This window comes from Aotus nancymaae, unplaced genomic scaffold (genome assembly GCF_030222135.1).
Source record: "Aotus nancymaae isolate 86718 unplaced genomic scaffold, 86718_ANA_hifiasm-v0.15.2.pri h1tg000004l, whole genome shotgun sequence".
NCBI lineage: Eukaryota > Metazoa > Chordata > Mammalia > Primates > Aotidae > Aotus > Aotus nancymaae.
In genome coordinates, this window is record NW_026988415.1 from 43413698 (window position 1) to 43427819 (window position 14122).

At 44.8% G+C, this 14122-nt stretch overlaps 1 protein-coding gene across 1 annotated transcript; it reads left to right on the plus strand.

Annotated features, from left to right (window-relative positions):
- Positions 1 to 3130: 3130 nt before the first annotated feature.
- Positions 3131 to 4411, plus strand: LOC110567864 (histone H2B type F-M-like). Its single transcript, XM_021668822.2, has 2 exons — positions 3131 to 3540; positions 3964 to 4411. The coding sequence occupies exons 1-2, from the start codon at positions 3131 to 3133 to the stop codon at positions 3998 to 4000; spliced, it is 447 nt and encodes a 148-aa protein (XP_021524497.2). The 3' UTR covers positions 4001 to 4411.
- The last annotated feature ends 9711 nt before the right edge of the window (positions 4412 to 14122 follow it).

Below are 14122 nucleotides of genomic sequence, written 5' to 3' on the forward strand. Positions count from 1 at the left end.
GTAGCTGGGATTACAGGCACGCGCCACCATGCCCGGCTAATTTTTTGTATTTTTAGTAGAGACGGAGTTTCACCATGTTGACCAGGATGGTCTCGATCTCTTGACCTCGTGATCCACCCGCCTCGGCCTCCCAAAGTGCTGGGATTACAGGCTTGAGCCACCGCGCCCGGCCAACAGTCACTTTTTAAAGCTTTTTCTTTGTGCCCCCACCCACTTCCCCCTTATTCCAGAGTGACAGTCTATGATGAAAGAGGAAGAGCATTATATTGGGTCAAGAATCAGGACCAATCACAGTTTGGAGAAAGTATTGTACTGAAGTAAGTGTTTTTATTGACCCGAATTACCATAGTGGGTTAACTTTGTCAGATACATGTGCTCGAAAGTGAAAAAGCCCCACAACAATCAAATTGGAAGAAAAAAAAAAAAAAAAAAAAAAAGGGAGAGAGTCATCCTAGCTTTCTTAATTGGTCACTATCATTTTCTTTAACTTGTGAACAAATGTGAATCTAAAAGAGCCAGTCTTTCAAGAAGGATCCCAGTGGCCAAGCCTAAATTTAAAATAGAGCCAAGCTGCCATGTGCTGACTGGAGCTCACAGGTGTACTATGAATTCCCCAAAACCCACACCACTATCTAACTTTGGAACTTTCAGAGCTCACCTGAACCAACCAACCAACCAGAGCTCATCTGCCCCTGCCAATCAGGGCTCAGTTGTACTGACCAATCAGAGCTCAACTGAGTCGACCAATCAGACCTAAGTCTGAATCCTGTATTTGCATAAATGGGCTGTACTGGGAACTTTGATGGGAAGTTTCTCTATGAAAGCCATATCCTCTTTTTGTTCCCGGGAACTGCACCTTTGTTTCACACTGAAGTCTCTACCTCCCTGGTTTTTCAAACTCTTCACAGGAATAGTCTCTTACCTCCAGATTCCTTTTCAGAGAACTTTTCTTCGCAGTACGATGCAAGAGGTAGGACACATGCTTACTCACAGCTTTGGATTCATATCCTGAAATCACCACAATTACAGTAAGGCAAAAAATCAAACAAAGAAATATAAAGTAGACAAAAGCACAAACTAATTTTCTCCTCCATTTACAAGCCTGAACAGCTAGGAGGGCACTTAATGGATCAGGTCAGGTCACCTGCTCCCATCTTGAGCCAATGGCTGAGGCCCAGGGCTGAAGATACATTCCTTGAGCCAGTGGAGAGTGGGGTTTGGGTGCTCTCATTGGATGCTTTCATCCTAAGTGATGCATACTCACAGGACATTAAGCTCTGCATTAAAAAAGATTGTAGAATGGGAAATATTAGAATTAGACAAATGTGAACGCGTTAGAGTACTTACTTCGGTTTCTAGGAAGCTTGAAAAAGTGTGTTCAATGAATTTCAGATTTAGCAATTTCTGCACTGTGGGTTTCTGTTACGTATTTAAATGAATTCTATAATAGATGCAATGATGAAAAAAGATTGCATGAGGTCTGCTTGTTCCATTAGTAATGTTTGTCTCTGTTTGATGTTTCTAAATTGTTATTTATAGCAGTAAACTGTTTCCCTCATTTGTGTGTGTGTGTGATGTGATTTAATTAATAATATTTAAGGTACAATTTTTGTAACCACATTTATAAATGAGTTGCTCAGATTTTTTTTTTCCTTTAGTATGCATCCTGAAATGGGAATCAACATCATGTTATGTTTTCTTGAAATAAATTTTGTCTGCCGGGCGCGGTAGCTCATATGCCTGTAATCCCAGCACCTTGGGAGGCCTAGGCAGGAGGATCGTGTGAGTCTAGAGTTTGGAACCATCCTGGAGAAACAAAATGAAACCCGGTCTTTCCAAAAATAAAAAATTTAAAAGTTAGCCGGACGTGGTGGCACGTGCCTCTAGTCCCAGCTACTCGGGAGGCTGAGGTGGGAGCATCACTTGAACCCGGGAGACAGAGGTTGCAAGTGAGCTGAGATCGTGCCACTGCACTCCAGCCTGGGTGACAGAGCAAGATTCTGTTAAAAAAAAAAATTTTTTTCTCTGTAAACGGGGAACAATCTTAGAATAAGTGACCTGATCTTAAAAGTCTGAGAGGAAGCAGCGTTGGAATTTTGGATGGTACCTTCCTGGTGATCTCCATGTCTTCAATTCTTCTTAATCGTTAAATCCTTGTTTGGTGCACTTTCTGGGATTTATGTTTTACATTCATATATTTAAGAAATGTTTCTGAATGTATTATCATGTATTCTTGAAGGGTATTTGTTTAACTTCAAAATAGTTCCGATTTCATAGATTGAATTTTTCTCCATAAGAAGGTTTCTTAGAGAATTGGGCTAGTGTTTTTTTCACCCAACATCGCTTATTCACCAACACTAACATTCAGAGTATTTTGGGGATCAAAATACTGTTCAGAAAACAGTTTTAAATTTCGTACACGTTTAAGGATTGGAAATGCTTTTACAAGCATCCCAATTTTTGTTTGTGTTGTCTGCTTGGAGACTGTGGTTTGGCCATTGTTCCTTATCCACAGTCACTGAAGGTGTTGCTCACAACTGAAGACAGGAGCCAGACCGTGAGGTCCTTTTATGCCCAGGAGCCCTCGGCAGCCATGTCAGGGAGTTCTTGCTCAAACCAGGCTGGCTCAGCCCAGGATAGCAGAAGATTCTGAGATGCACCCATCTCAGAATGGTCCACACTTGGCCACAGTCGTTCCTCCCGCATAATGGACTTGGGCTCAGGAGGTCAAGCTCTTTTCAAGGAGCATGAGCTGAAATTGCTAACCTTTGGGAGTTTTCAGTGACGCCTTTGGAAATGCTCACGGTGTGGCATGGATCAGCTGAGGAGGGCTGATGTGCCCTGTGGGCCATCTATCTGTGTAACTTTGAGGTAGGCCACAGGGGCCACTTACGCCGGCAGAGACCCACTGTGATTGGTTGACGTGATGCCAAGCAACGGGATCATCCAATCACCTTCAAGGCAGCGAGGGTTGCTGACAGACTCCCTGTGTAACACTTCATCCGGCCAGATGCCGAGTTGGCCTGTGACGTAGAACCACGTGGCCACTCCAAAGTGCCCCGCCCCCAACTGTCCCGGATGCCCAACCGCCATCATTTGTTCTTGCCGTCTAACGGCCGCTGCCTCCGCCATGTCTGAGCCTTCCTCTAAGCCAACCTCTGAGGAAGACCAGAGCACCCAGGAACCCAAAGAGGCCAGTTCCTTCACGGCCCAGAAGCAGGAGAAGCGAGGGCGCCGAGGGTCCCGCAGGCGCCACGCCAACCGCGGCAGGGACAGCTTCCGGGACAGCTTCGTCACCTATTTCCCCTCGGTGCTGAAACAGGTTCACCAGGGTCTCAGCCTTTCCCAGGAGGCCCTGAATGTCATGGATTCTATGATTCATGACATATTGGACCGCATCGCCACCGAGGCTGGTCAACTGGCTCACTATGCCAAGCGCATGACCATCATGCCCCAGGACATCCAGACCGCCGTGCGCCTGCTGCTGCCGGGGAAGATGGGCAAGTTCGCGGAGTTCGAGGGCACGAGTGCCGTCCTCAGGTACACCAGGAGCAAGTGAGCTGCCTCAGGAGCGCCTGAGCACCACGGAAACCCAGAGGCTCTGTTCAGAGCCACCGCAAGTGGCCCGAAAGGCCAGTGGCCCGTTAAGGGGGGAACCCCACTAGAGGCTGGGGTGGGTGACACTGTTCTGACTTAGCAGGCACGTGTCGTGCGATGTCCTGGGAGTTTTCAAGCACTTTTCCTTCAGTACTAACCATTGTCGGCTCCGATATATCTGTAGTGCAATTTGCTGCAAGGAAAAGCAGTGGGTTTTTCCGTGACCGTGTTTCATTTCCTCAGTTTCCCAAATGGCCGTTTTTATTAGTTATCTTTCTAGGTTATCTTTACGGTGGTATTATCGATGTACTGATACTCACCTTTTTCTCTCTCATTCTCCTGCGACTGGACGGTGGAATTTTCCAGAACTTCATTATGTGCGTTATGGAAACAGAGAAAGTGAATACGCTGATAGAAGAAGCAAGGTAACCATACTAAAGCTTTTCAACATCTCTCCCATCAGGAATCCATGTGAATAAGCAAATGAGGCCCATTTACAGTGTGCATATAGCTAAATAACATTTTCAAGGATCCATTCATTTTCCCACCTCCTTGAGTCTGAGATCACTCATGCAATTCATTCTGTTTTGGGCCTGACAATAATCTTTTCATTTCTCTTTGAACAGAACCCTTCCTTACTTCCAGGTATGCATCAGTAGGATTTGGGAGTGTCCACGCAAACAGCTCATGGTCTACTGGTACAGCGGCGAAGCAAAAGAGTGACCTGCAGTCTATGAGCAACAGTCATTGTCCCAATGTGGGGAGTGACCCAGGCTGAACCCACAGCAGCCTTCCTGTGGTATTCAGCCTGGTGGTTCAAGGGACAGGGGTGTGATTCTTTACCTGATGGTTTTGTTTTCAGTGTTTGTAATCACGGTCATTTTAGGATATGAATCCAAAGCTAAAATTAGTATATGTTCCTTGCCCCTAGCATCAAGTTATGCAGAGCATTGTCAGCCATTAGGAGAAATAAGATAATGCTTATTTCCTCAAGAGAGTTACATATTAATATTCATATTAATGTTAACACAGGCTGCCTTTAATTGTGCTTTCTTCTGGGTCTCAAGTGTTTACATTTTTTAGCATTTTTTTCTGTAAGTGTATTGCTGAATTTCAGAGCAGCTGGTGACTTTCCCCTTGCTTTTCTTTTCAATCGATTTCTAGCCTCCCGAGTATGTGGACAGGAGAAGATTCTCTGGGATTGCAACCCATAGGAATTTATTATGTGGTGCCCTGAAGCTCGATGCATGGCCGGTTTTGTTAAGTGTTTCCCGTGCATTTGCAAACATCTCATAAACAACCCTTCTCCTTCATGTGTAGAAACCAGTAAAGGATGGCGCTCTCAGTCAAACCATGACACAAAAGCTGGATAAATGACAAAAATCAAAATTTTCTTGAGCCCCTCAGAAGTGGGAAAGTACCACCCCAGAGGGACCTAACACGTAGCCACGTGGATTATTCCACTTAGACAGACGGCCGCTTGGTCAAGAGGGAAATAGGGGCAGGGCAGGATAGTAGCCACAGCTTCCCTGAGTAGTGCAGATGGGAAGCAGGGAAGCTTCACCCTCAGAGCTCCACTCGGGATCCGTAGAGAAAGGATGTAGAACCAAGAACTCCCCTCATCGGAATTTGTTACTTTCTCTGTTTACAGAATATTAGAAAAATGTTATGAAAATAGTTGAAGAGAAATACTGCACGAGGAGACCAAGAAAACCCCCCACAAAATCAGCCACAACTAATCCCTCTGGATGGTGCCGTCAAATGGTCCTACATGTCTGGAATAAAATTTCGAAAACCAAAGACGCTTTGCAGAAACCTGTTCCCTTTCAGAGACAGAGCTATGTGCCTGCTCCCAAACACCACATCTCACTCCGTGACTTAATTCTCTTTATGTGAATTGTTTTGCTGTAAATTGCCAATGTTTCTGTGAATTAAGACATACTAATAAATTTCCAAAGTTATCCTTGCGTATCTGTGTAATTAGACGAGTCTTTTTGAGAAACCAAATCCACTGGGATATTTTACCCTGGACTATGTGTTTTGCACTTGTAAATTCAGACATCAAAGAGGAGCATTAGTAAAATAGGGTTAGCAATGAAATCTGCTTGGGCTCTGGGGAGTGAAGAGTGAAGGGGCAAGAGGACTGATGCTGGCAAAATATAGGAAGAGGAAAAGGGTGGTTTCATGTGAAGCTCAGAAGAGGAAGCTAACACATTTGATACAGATTTCAGTGGGTGATTGAGGAGAAAGGGAACCGAGCGAGCAATCGTAATGCAATGCTGTGGGTCACAGAAAACACAAACTAAGGGAAACAGCTTTACTGCATAAACAACAAATAAGAAGTATCAATGTAGGGAAAATAGTATGAATGGGACAAACATAGTGCAGTCAAACATTTTATCAGCACTCCCTGTAACATAAAGTTCATTTCAAAACATAGGCAAGGACCCAAACACATTACAGAGAAAACTGCAACAAAAAGTGTAAGGAACAATACCTCTTCTAGGCTCCCTGGTAATGGAATCTCACTTGTTTATATTTATCTGATTCTGCTTTTCCTCAGGCTAGAACCTTTTGTTTGTGAAAATCTTCATGACTGGCCTCTACATATCATGGGGACGATGGCGTGTTGTCTGATGGAGCAGCACAAGCTCCACTGGGATCCGTGTCAGCTAGTGCGGCACCTGCGGCTCCACAGTCACAGCACACAGAGTGATCAGGTGTCGCGGTATGAATTAGTAAGAGTTAGTTTTCCAGGGATGTTCAGTCTGAGTTGAATGGGAAACCTGTGATTAGATGGGTGTGGTTCTTTGGATCTTCGATTCATTGTATCTTTTTAATGCTGTTGACGCGGGAGTATTCTATTCCTTTTTCTAGGGCTGCTGCGAAAATATTCGGCATACTGACTGACTTAAACGCTATTTATTTTTTATCTCAGAGTTCTGGATGCTAATTGTCACCTTTTTGTAAGGAGAAAAATTCTGCTGGGTGGGGCCTACCATCATAACTTCACTTTAACAAGATGACCTGTGTACAGATGCTCTCTAAATAAGGTCACATTTTGAACACTGGGGGGCAGGACTTGTACATGGGAATTTTAGGGAGACACGACTCCATCCATAATAGCACATCTTGTGCATCCGCTTTCACGCCCACATTAATGTCCCCACATAGAAAATACATTCATTTCACCACAGCATTCCCAAAGTCATAATCCACTCCGAAATCAACCTCCAACATCTCATCTGAAAGTCTTCTATATCTGGAATGGGTGAGTCTCCAGGTATGATTCATGCTGAGGCAGGAATTCTCTCCACGACTGCACCTATGAAGCTAGACAAGTGTCAGCTTCTGACATACGGTTCTGGGAATAGTGCCGGATAGGGCTTACCATATCGAAATCAGGAAATGAGAAAAACTACAGGAGTTTGTGGGCCCTAAGCAAGTTTGAAACCTACCGAGGCAAATTCCATTAGATTCCAAGGGTGGAAAAGATTCTACCTGGGCTCAGTGCTATGTCCTTGAGGCCCGGGTGGGTTAACAGCTTCACACCCTAAGCCCTGGGAAGTGGAGTGGGGGCTTTCACTTCAGCCTGGGCTGGTGCAGCCCATCCCTCTGAAACCGAGGTGGGATAAATGCCTGGAACTCAGGACGTGACCTCCGTTTCTGGGACCAAGAGAGAGATGAGCCAGTCCCCTACTACAGTACCCCTGGTTCTTTGGGGCAATGACAGCCGTGCCAACCTTTGACCCAACTTTGGAGTCCTTCTTCCCTTTCTTAAGAATGAAGGAATGGTCGCAGCTGGGTAGCTCCGTCAGTCCCTCTCTTGACTGTACAGTCCGGGAACTCTAACAGCCTCCTTTCATTTTGGCCCATCTTTGCTCCATTCAGTCTAGTCTGAAAACATTTTTTCTGGTATAAAAGTCTCAAACACTTGTTAGCTTCCCGTGGAATTCACATGGGTCCAGGCCATCAGACAAGAAGTTGTCTAGAGATCTTTCTTGAATACCCGTGTCTCCCATATCTCAGTTCCTAACTTCTTCAGAGATGGTTGATTGGATCCATGAGCCACGTGCCTCACCTCTTTAGCTAATGGTTTTCCAGGGAAACCTTTGCACCTGTTTCCAGAGCAGGGTATCTGTATACTTGAATTCCTTCTGAATCACCCAATGCTGGCTTTCTTTTCCTCAGTGCTTCCTTGGCTAATTTGTCTCTTTTCTCTCCCCTTTCATACAAGGATCTAGGAAAAACCGGATAAAATGCTAAATACTTTTCTCAATTTGCCAGTGTAGTGGCCAGGGCTCCCCCAGGCCTCCTTAATTTCACTGAAAAATTAGCTCGCAAAAGGCAGTTCATTAGGACATAAGGTGTACCAACTTATTTAATGTGTATCCCTGGGAGTCTTTAGTGTTAACAGCTGAAGACACATGGGAAATTATCTATTTTTGTGCCTGGGCTCAAAATAGTATGGACAGCTGTGTATAAATATGATGGGACAAAGTATACTTTATCCTATATTTTGTTAGCTCTGTATAGCTCAAAAAATGTCATGAAAAAATCTTTAGTTCACTGTCTGTTCAGTTCCATGTAATTGACTGTTGCTCTGCTTGATGTAGCAATCCTCACGCCCACATTTGTTTTTTCAACTGGAGCCCTGAAATGCTTTTTCCTAGTCTAGTAGTGTGATCTCTAAAGTTATCAGAAACCTCTATTTAAAAGTGCTTGCAGCTGGACGCCGTGACTCACCCTGTGATCCCAGCACTTTGGGAGGCTGAGACCAGTGGTCAGGTGTTTGGGACCAGCCTGACCAACATGGTGTAAGGCCGGGTGCCTCGCCGGGAGCTCAGACACATCCCCCTCCCTCGCGGGGAGCTCGGACACACCCCCCTCCCTCGCGGGGAGCTCGGACACACCCCCCTCCCTCGCGGGGAGCTCGGACACACCCCCTTCCCTCTCCGGGAGCTCGGACACACCCCCTTCCCTCTCCGGGAGCTCGGACACACCCCCTTTCCTCTCCGGGAGCTCGGACACACCCGCTTTCCTCTCCGGGAGCTCGGACACACCCCCGCCCAGGAGCCTGGGAAAAAAAGCCCCGCCAGGACCTACCTGATAGCATTTTGTCCTATCTGGGCCCCACTCCCTGCCTACTATTTTGTCCTATCTGGGCCCCACTCCCTGCCTGCCATTTTGTCCTATCTGGGCCCCAGTCCCTGCCTGCCATTTTGTCTTCCTGCCTACTATTTTGTCCTATCTGGGCCCCACTCCCTGCCTGCCATTTTGTCCTATCTGGGCCCCAGTCCCTGCCTGCCATTTTGTCTTCCTGCCTACTATTTTGTCTTATCTGGGCCCCACTCCCTGCCATTTTGTTCCATCCGGGCCACACTCCCCTCCATTTTGTCCCACTCACCTTGGGCACAACCAGTCAGACGCCTCCACTCCCTATAAAACCCCACGTCTAAGAGGAGTCTGCACGACTTCTCCGGCCCCTCCTGTCCGGACCGCAGAACCTCACCCGGGAGCCTGAATAAATTCCTTCGCGTTGGATTATTTTCGTGCTGGCCTCAGTTTCTTCATTTTAAACGTCGCAAGAACCCAAGAACAAACCTTACACATGGTGAAACCCTGTCTCTACTAAAAATACAAAAATTAGCCAGGCGTGGTGGCATGCGCCTGTAATCCCAGCTACTCAGGAGGCTGAGGCAGGAGAATCACTTGAACCTGGGAGGCAGAGGTTGCAGTGAGCCAAAATCGTGCCACTGCCCTCCAGCCTGGGTCACAGAGCCAGATACCATCTGAAAAAAAAGAAAATGTGCCTGCCAGAGTCCCTACCATGAATTTTTTAGAGAAGAAAATTTTTGAGTCGCTGCTTATAAACTACTTCTTGAGAAAAATCAAAGTAAAACAAGAATTGTCAGTTTATGGTTTATGACAAACGTGTTTTAATAGCCCTGGTGAAAGCCACAATTGACAAGGAGATTTGGTTGTTTCTGTGGCATACAGCAAGTATTATGAATAATATATCCCAAGACAGGTTAGAATTTTAGGAATTTCATTCAATTTTGGGACATACATTCATAACACTCTTATGCAGATAGAACCCAAAGAAGTTTAAACGTGATTTCATATTTGTCAGTGCTTCCTGTATGATGTTAAGAGACCAAAATAAGCCTAATATGTCTCTCTCAGACTTCCAGGGCGCATAATATCCAAAAAGCTGGTGTGAGGTCCAAAGAGTGAATTCTGAATTTGCATGGATTTGGGGAAGTTGTTCTAGTATCAAAGGTTTGAAACTCTTGCTCTCAATAGGAGCCCAGGTCACGGTAAAATAACAGTCATTTATTTAACCAAAGTGATGAATTAAAGGTTTTGAAAAGCAAAAAACCTTTACTCTTTGATGGAGTTGAGGCTCGGTTTCCCAAACAATCATCAGCACTGATGAGGAAAGCGTGAGGTCAACTGACGATCTCTATCTGTCTCCCTCCCTCCTCTGAGTTTCGCGTTTACGCAAAAGGTAAACAAAAATAGTTTACTACCTGTCTCCAAATTTTACCTTCACATTAGTGTATGCTTAACGTCAAAGCTAGCTTTCCGAAAATCTTTTAAATAAATACACTCAATTTTAATTGCTTTGCCCGAGAGGTAAGATATTTAATGAAGCTTTCTATGTTTTTATTCTTTTATCCCCACGTTTTCATAATTACTTAATTTTATTTTTTAATTTAAAGCAGTCCTTAAAAACTTTTAAACAGCCAGCAGTACATTTCCTCACAAAACCTGCATTACCATTCCTTTTTATGACCTTTTGTAAATTCCAAAAACTCATGTTGCTTTTTTTTTTTTTTTTTGGAGACGGAGTTTCGCTCTCGTTACCCAGGCTGGAGTGCAATGGCGCGATCTCGGCTCACCGCAACCTCTGCCTCCTGGGTTCGGGCAATTCTCCTGCCTCAGCCTCCTGAGTAGCTGGGATTACAGGCTCGCGCCACCATGCCCAGCTGATTTTTTGTATTTTTAGTAGAGGTGGGGTTTCACCATGTTGACCCGGATGCTCTCGATCTCGTGACCTCGTGATCTACCCGCCTCGGCCTCTGCTTTTTAAATATACCTTGTTCATAAAATTGTTTCTCTTTTATCCAGAAGTTTTAATTGTACATGTTAACTTTAATGTTAGCTCTCAGTAGCCCTTATTATTATTGAATAACCCAGGAGGTGAGTAATTTTAATTATGTGTGAGATGTAGAGCCTAGGACAAAGGGCAGTGCCTGGAGTGAGGCCTCCCCACGGACCTGTAAAAGTTTAAATTTAAAGACATAAGTTCCCAGACAAGCCAGTATCAAAGGTATTACAGAAGTAACTATTTAATGACCTTAAAACATCTGATAGAGACGGTATCTGACTGTAGACTCAAACTCTCTAATTAAAGGTGTACAGATATTTTTCTTTTGTTTTACCAATACTTTTACAACTACTTGAATTCCCCATAGTTTATTTAGGTCCCGTGAACTTGAAACGTATTTGGGCTAGTTATTTCATTTATGAGCACTCATTTATGTTTAAGTTGATTTGCTACGTGGGTAGCCAATATATGGACACATGTATAGACATATACATATTTTTAGGCAGAATATATAAAATTTACATGCATACACGTGTGTGTGTGTGTGTGTATCTTAAGTATTAACATAAATTGAGTTGATTTTTGACTATCGGGCTCTTAACAAATCCTTTGAAATTTCTTCTTACTAGTTTTTAACTGGGACAAACAGCTAGTATTTCTTGCTTTTGCCCTTTTCTTGTCTGTTTTGTTATCTGTAAAGTAAAGGTACCTTTTCAGTTAAGTTTAATCAAGATTATGACTTAGCCAAGGATGCACGAGGTATCTCCACAGAGTGGGAAAAGTAGTTTTTACAAGATGCAGAACTGCCCCAATCCCCAGAGACAGCTCAAAGAGAAAAGAAAGTGTTGCTGGCCATTAACAGGATACAATCCACATGTTTGTCCTGTCAAATTTTCTAGAGTCTTAGATTCTCAGCTATCTACAGACAGTGACTAAAGGGCCTCATGTGTCTTCGTCACAGATGGAAGAAGACAGGAACTCAAAACCTATCCAGGAGCGAGAAATGAGTCAATAAGAAATAGGTACTTCCCCAACATCACAGAAATATTAAACCGAGAGGGGCTGGTTTCCTAACCAGGAATGCAACCCGTGGCGTCGAGGTGAAAGAGCAGAATTTGCACTCAAAGGCCGCAAGCTAGAGTGGCCCTTGTTGTTATTCTCACAGGGGCAATTTGAGCAGACACAGGAGTTTAAGTTTGTTTAGGACAGATTCTTGGCTCTTTACTTTTGTCAAGCAAAATGTTTTAAGGCTAGCTGTCATAGCGTTATGTGTCTTTTTATGCATTTAACGTTTCTCTCAAACGGTTGGAATAAGAAATCTCTAAAGTCCTTTTCATAAAATTTAGGAGGCTAATTTAAACGATCGATCTTTTGGCCATTGACAACTAGGACTCTCAATAGTGTACTGAATTTCCACAGCGACTGGATGCAATAGCCTCTTCAGAGAAGAAGTAATCCTGAAGATTCCCCATTTTCAGAGATAGCTTATGATATAGCAAATGACTCCTGAGATTGCAGTTTGCCAGCATTCGCTAGCTAGACCAGTGGTCCCCAACCTTTCTGCACCAGGGACCGGTTTCGTGGAAGAAAATTTTCCCACAGACATTGGGGCATTGGGAGGATGGTTTTGGGATGATTCAAGGGCATTACATTTATTGTGCACTTTATTTCTATTATTATTACATTGTAATAGATAATGAAGTAATTATACAACTCATCATAATGTAGAATGAGTGGGAGGCCTGAGCTTGTTTTACTGCACCTAGATGGTCCCATCTGGGGGTGATGGGAGAGTGTGACATATCATCAGGCATTAGATTCCCATAAGGAGTGTGCAACTTAAGATCCCTCACATGTGCAGTTCACCATGGGCTTCTTGCTGCTATGAGACTCTACTGCTGCTATTATGACGGGAGGCGGAGCTCAGGCGGCAATGCCAGCAATGGGGAGTGGTTGTACATACAGATGACGCTTCCCTTGCTCGCTGGTGCTCACCTTATGCTGTATGGTCCGGTTCCCAAAAGGCCCCAACCCTGTTGCCTTTCCTGGATTATGGGTTGGAGATCCCTGCCCTAGGCAATAAAGTTTGAGATGACAAAGCCCCTTATGGATAGGAATACTGATGACAAGTATTCCTGACAAGCTCTCTACTGAGAGCCTGGCACATTCAGAACAAAATACCATCTCTCCGCTTCCCAGCAGAGAGATTTCTCAGACCAGACGCCTACCGTGACCCACAGATCACTTTCCCTGGATGGTGGAGAGCAAGAGACGGTGTTTCCCCTTGCTCACAAATCAAGCTCTCAAGAACACAGATCACAATGAGAGGGAACTTTATCCCTGTAACCCTCTCTATGAACAACACAGAAAGGCACAGGCAAAGGAATACACCATTTCTGGCAGGAAAGACATCAAACAATGTGAATATACATACCACAGCGTAGTGTAAAGTGTACCAGAGTCGGTACATCCAGACTTGTCACACATACACTTTTTTACTCCTAGGCATGAAACCTTGTAGAGGACACAAACAGGGAGATTGGTTTTGTACCGTCAGCCCGACTGGGTTGCACCGAGAGAGAGCCTGGGCACCTGACTGGTAAGAAGTCCCCACCCTTTCGTTAGCTTGTCAGGTTCCTGCATGCCCTTAACTGCGGCTTCCAGAAGAGTGGAGTTGCTTTGGTGACCCTGCTCGCTACGCCAAACTGTCTGAAGGTTTGCTGAGAAATCAACTCACGAAAGGCAGATCCTTGGGAGAAACGGCATACAAGTTTCACGTGTATACACGGCAGCCTTCAGAATAAAGGCAGAAACATACTTAAACTTATTAGCAATTTTCCAGCTTCTGAGTTGTGATTTGTGGTTGCTGTTTTGTTTGCCTTTTTTTTTTTTTTTTTTTTTTTTCCCGGTTTAAACCTGGTCAATGTTGAGTGTCGTTATGTGTTTTAAATAAAAGCATCTTTCCGTTTCTATTCTCGGCTTGGAGGCTGTGGTATGGCCATTTCTCGTTCTCCTGATTCACTGAAGATGTTGATCAGACCTGAAGACAGCAGCCAGACCGCCAGGTTCTTTTGTGCCCAGGAGCCCTTGGCGGCCATATCGGGGAGTTCCTGCTAAAGCCGGCGTGGCTTAGCCAGGGATAACAGTAGATTCTGAGATGGGTGAGAAACGGTCCACACGTGGATACAGTCATTCCTCTGTCATCGGCATAATGGCCTTGGGCTCAGGAGGTCTGCCTCTCTTCAGGGAGCATGAGCTGAAATTGCCGAACTTTGGGAGTTTTCAGTGGCACCCTTCAAAGTGCACAGGGCGTATCATGTATCAGCTGAGGAGGGCTGATGCGCTGTGTAACTGCCTCTGACGTAGGCCACAGGGGGGCGCCTAAGCCGGCAGACGCCCACTGTGATTGGT

What these genes read in the sequence shown, in the direction of transcription:
- LOC110567864 (XM_021668822.2), top strand. Translation starts at nt 3,131, where the DNA reads ATGTCTGAGCCTTCCTCTAAGCCAACCTCTGAGGAAGACCAGAGCACC. An exon ending in GGCACGAGTGCCGTCCTCAG is followed by an intron (nt 3,541 to 3,963) that starts GTACACCAGGAG and finishes GGAATTTTCCAG; the next exon opens with AACTTCATTATGTGCGTTAT.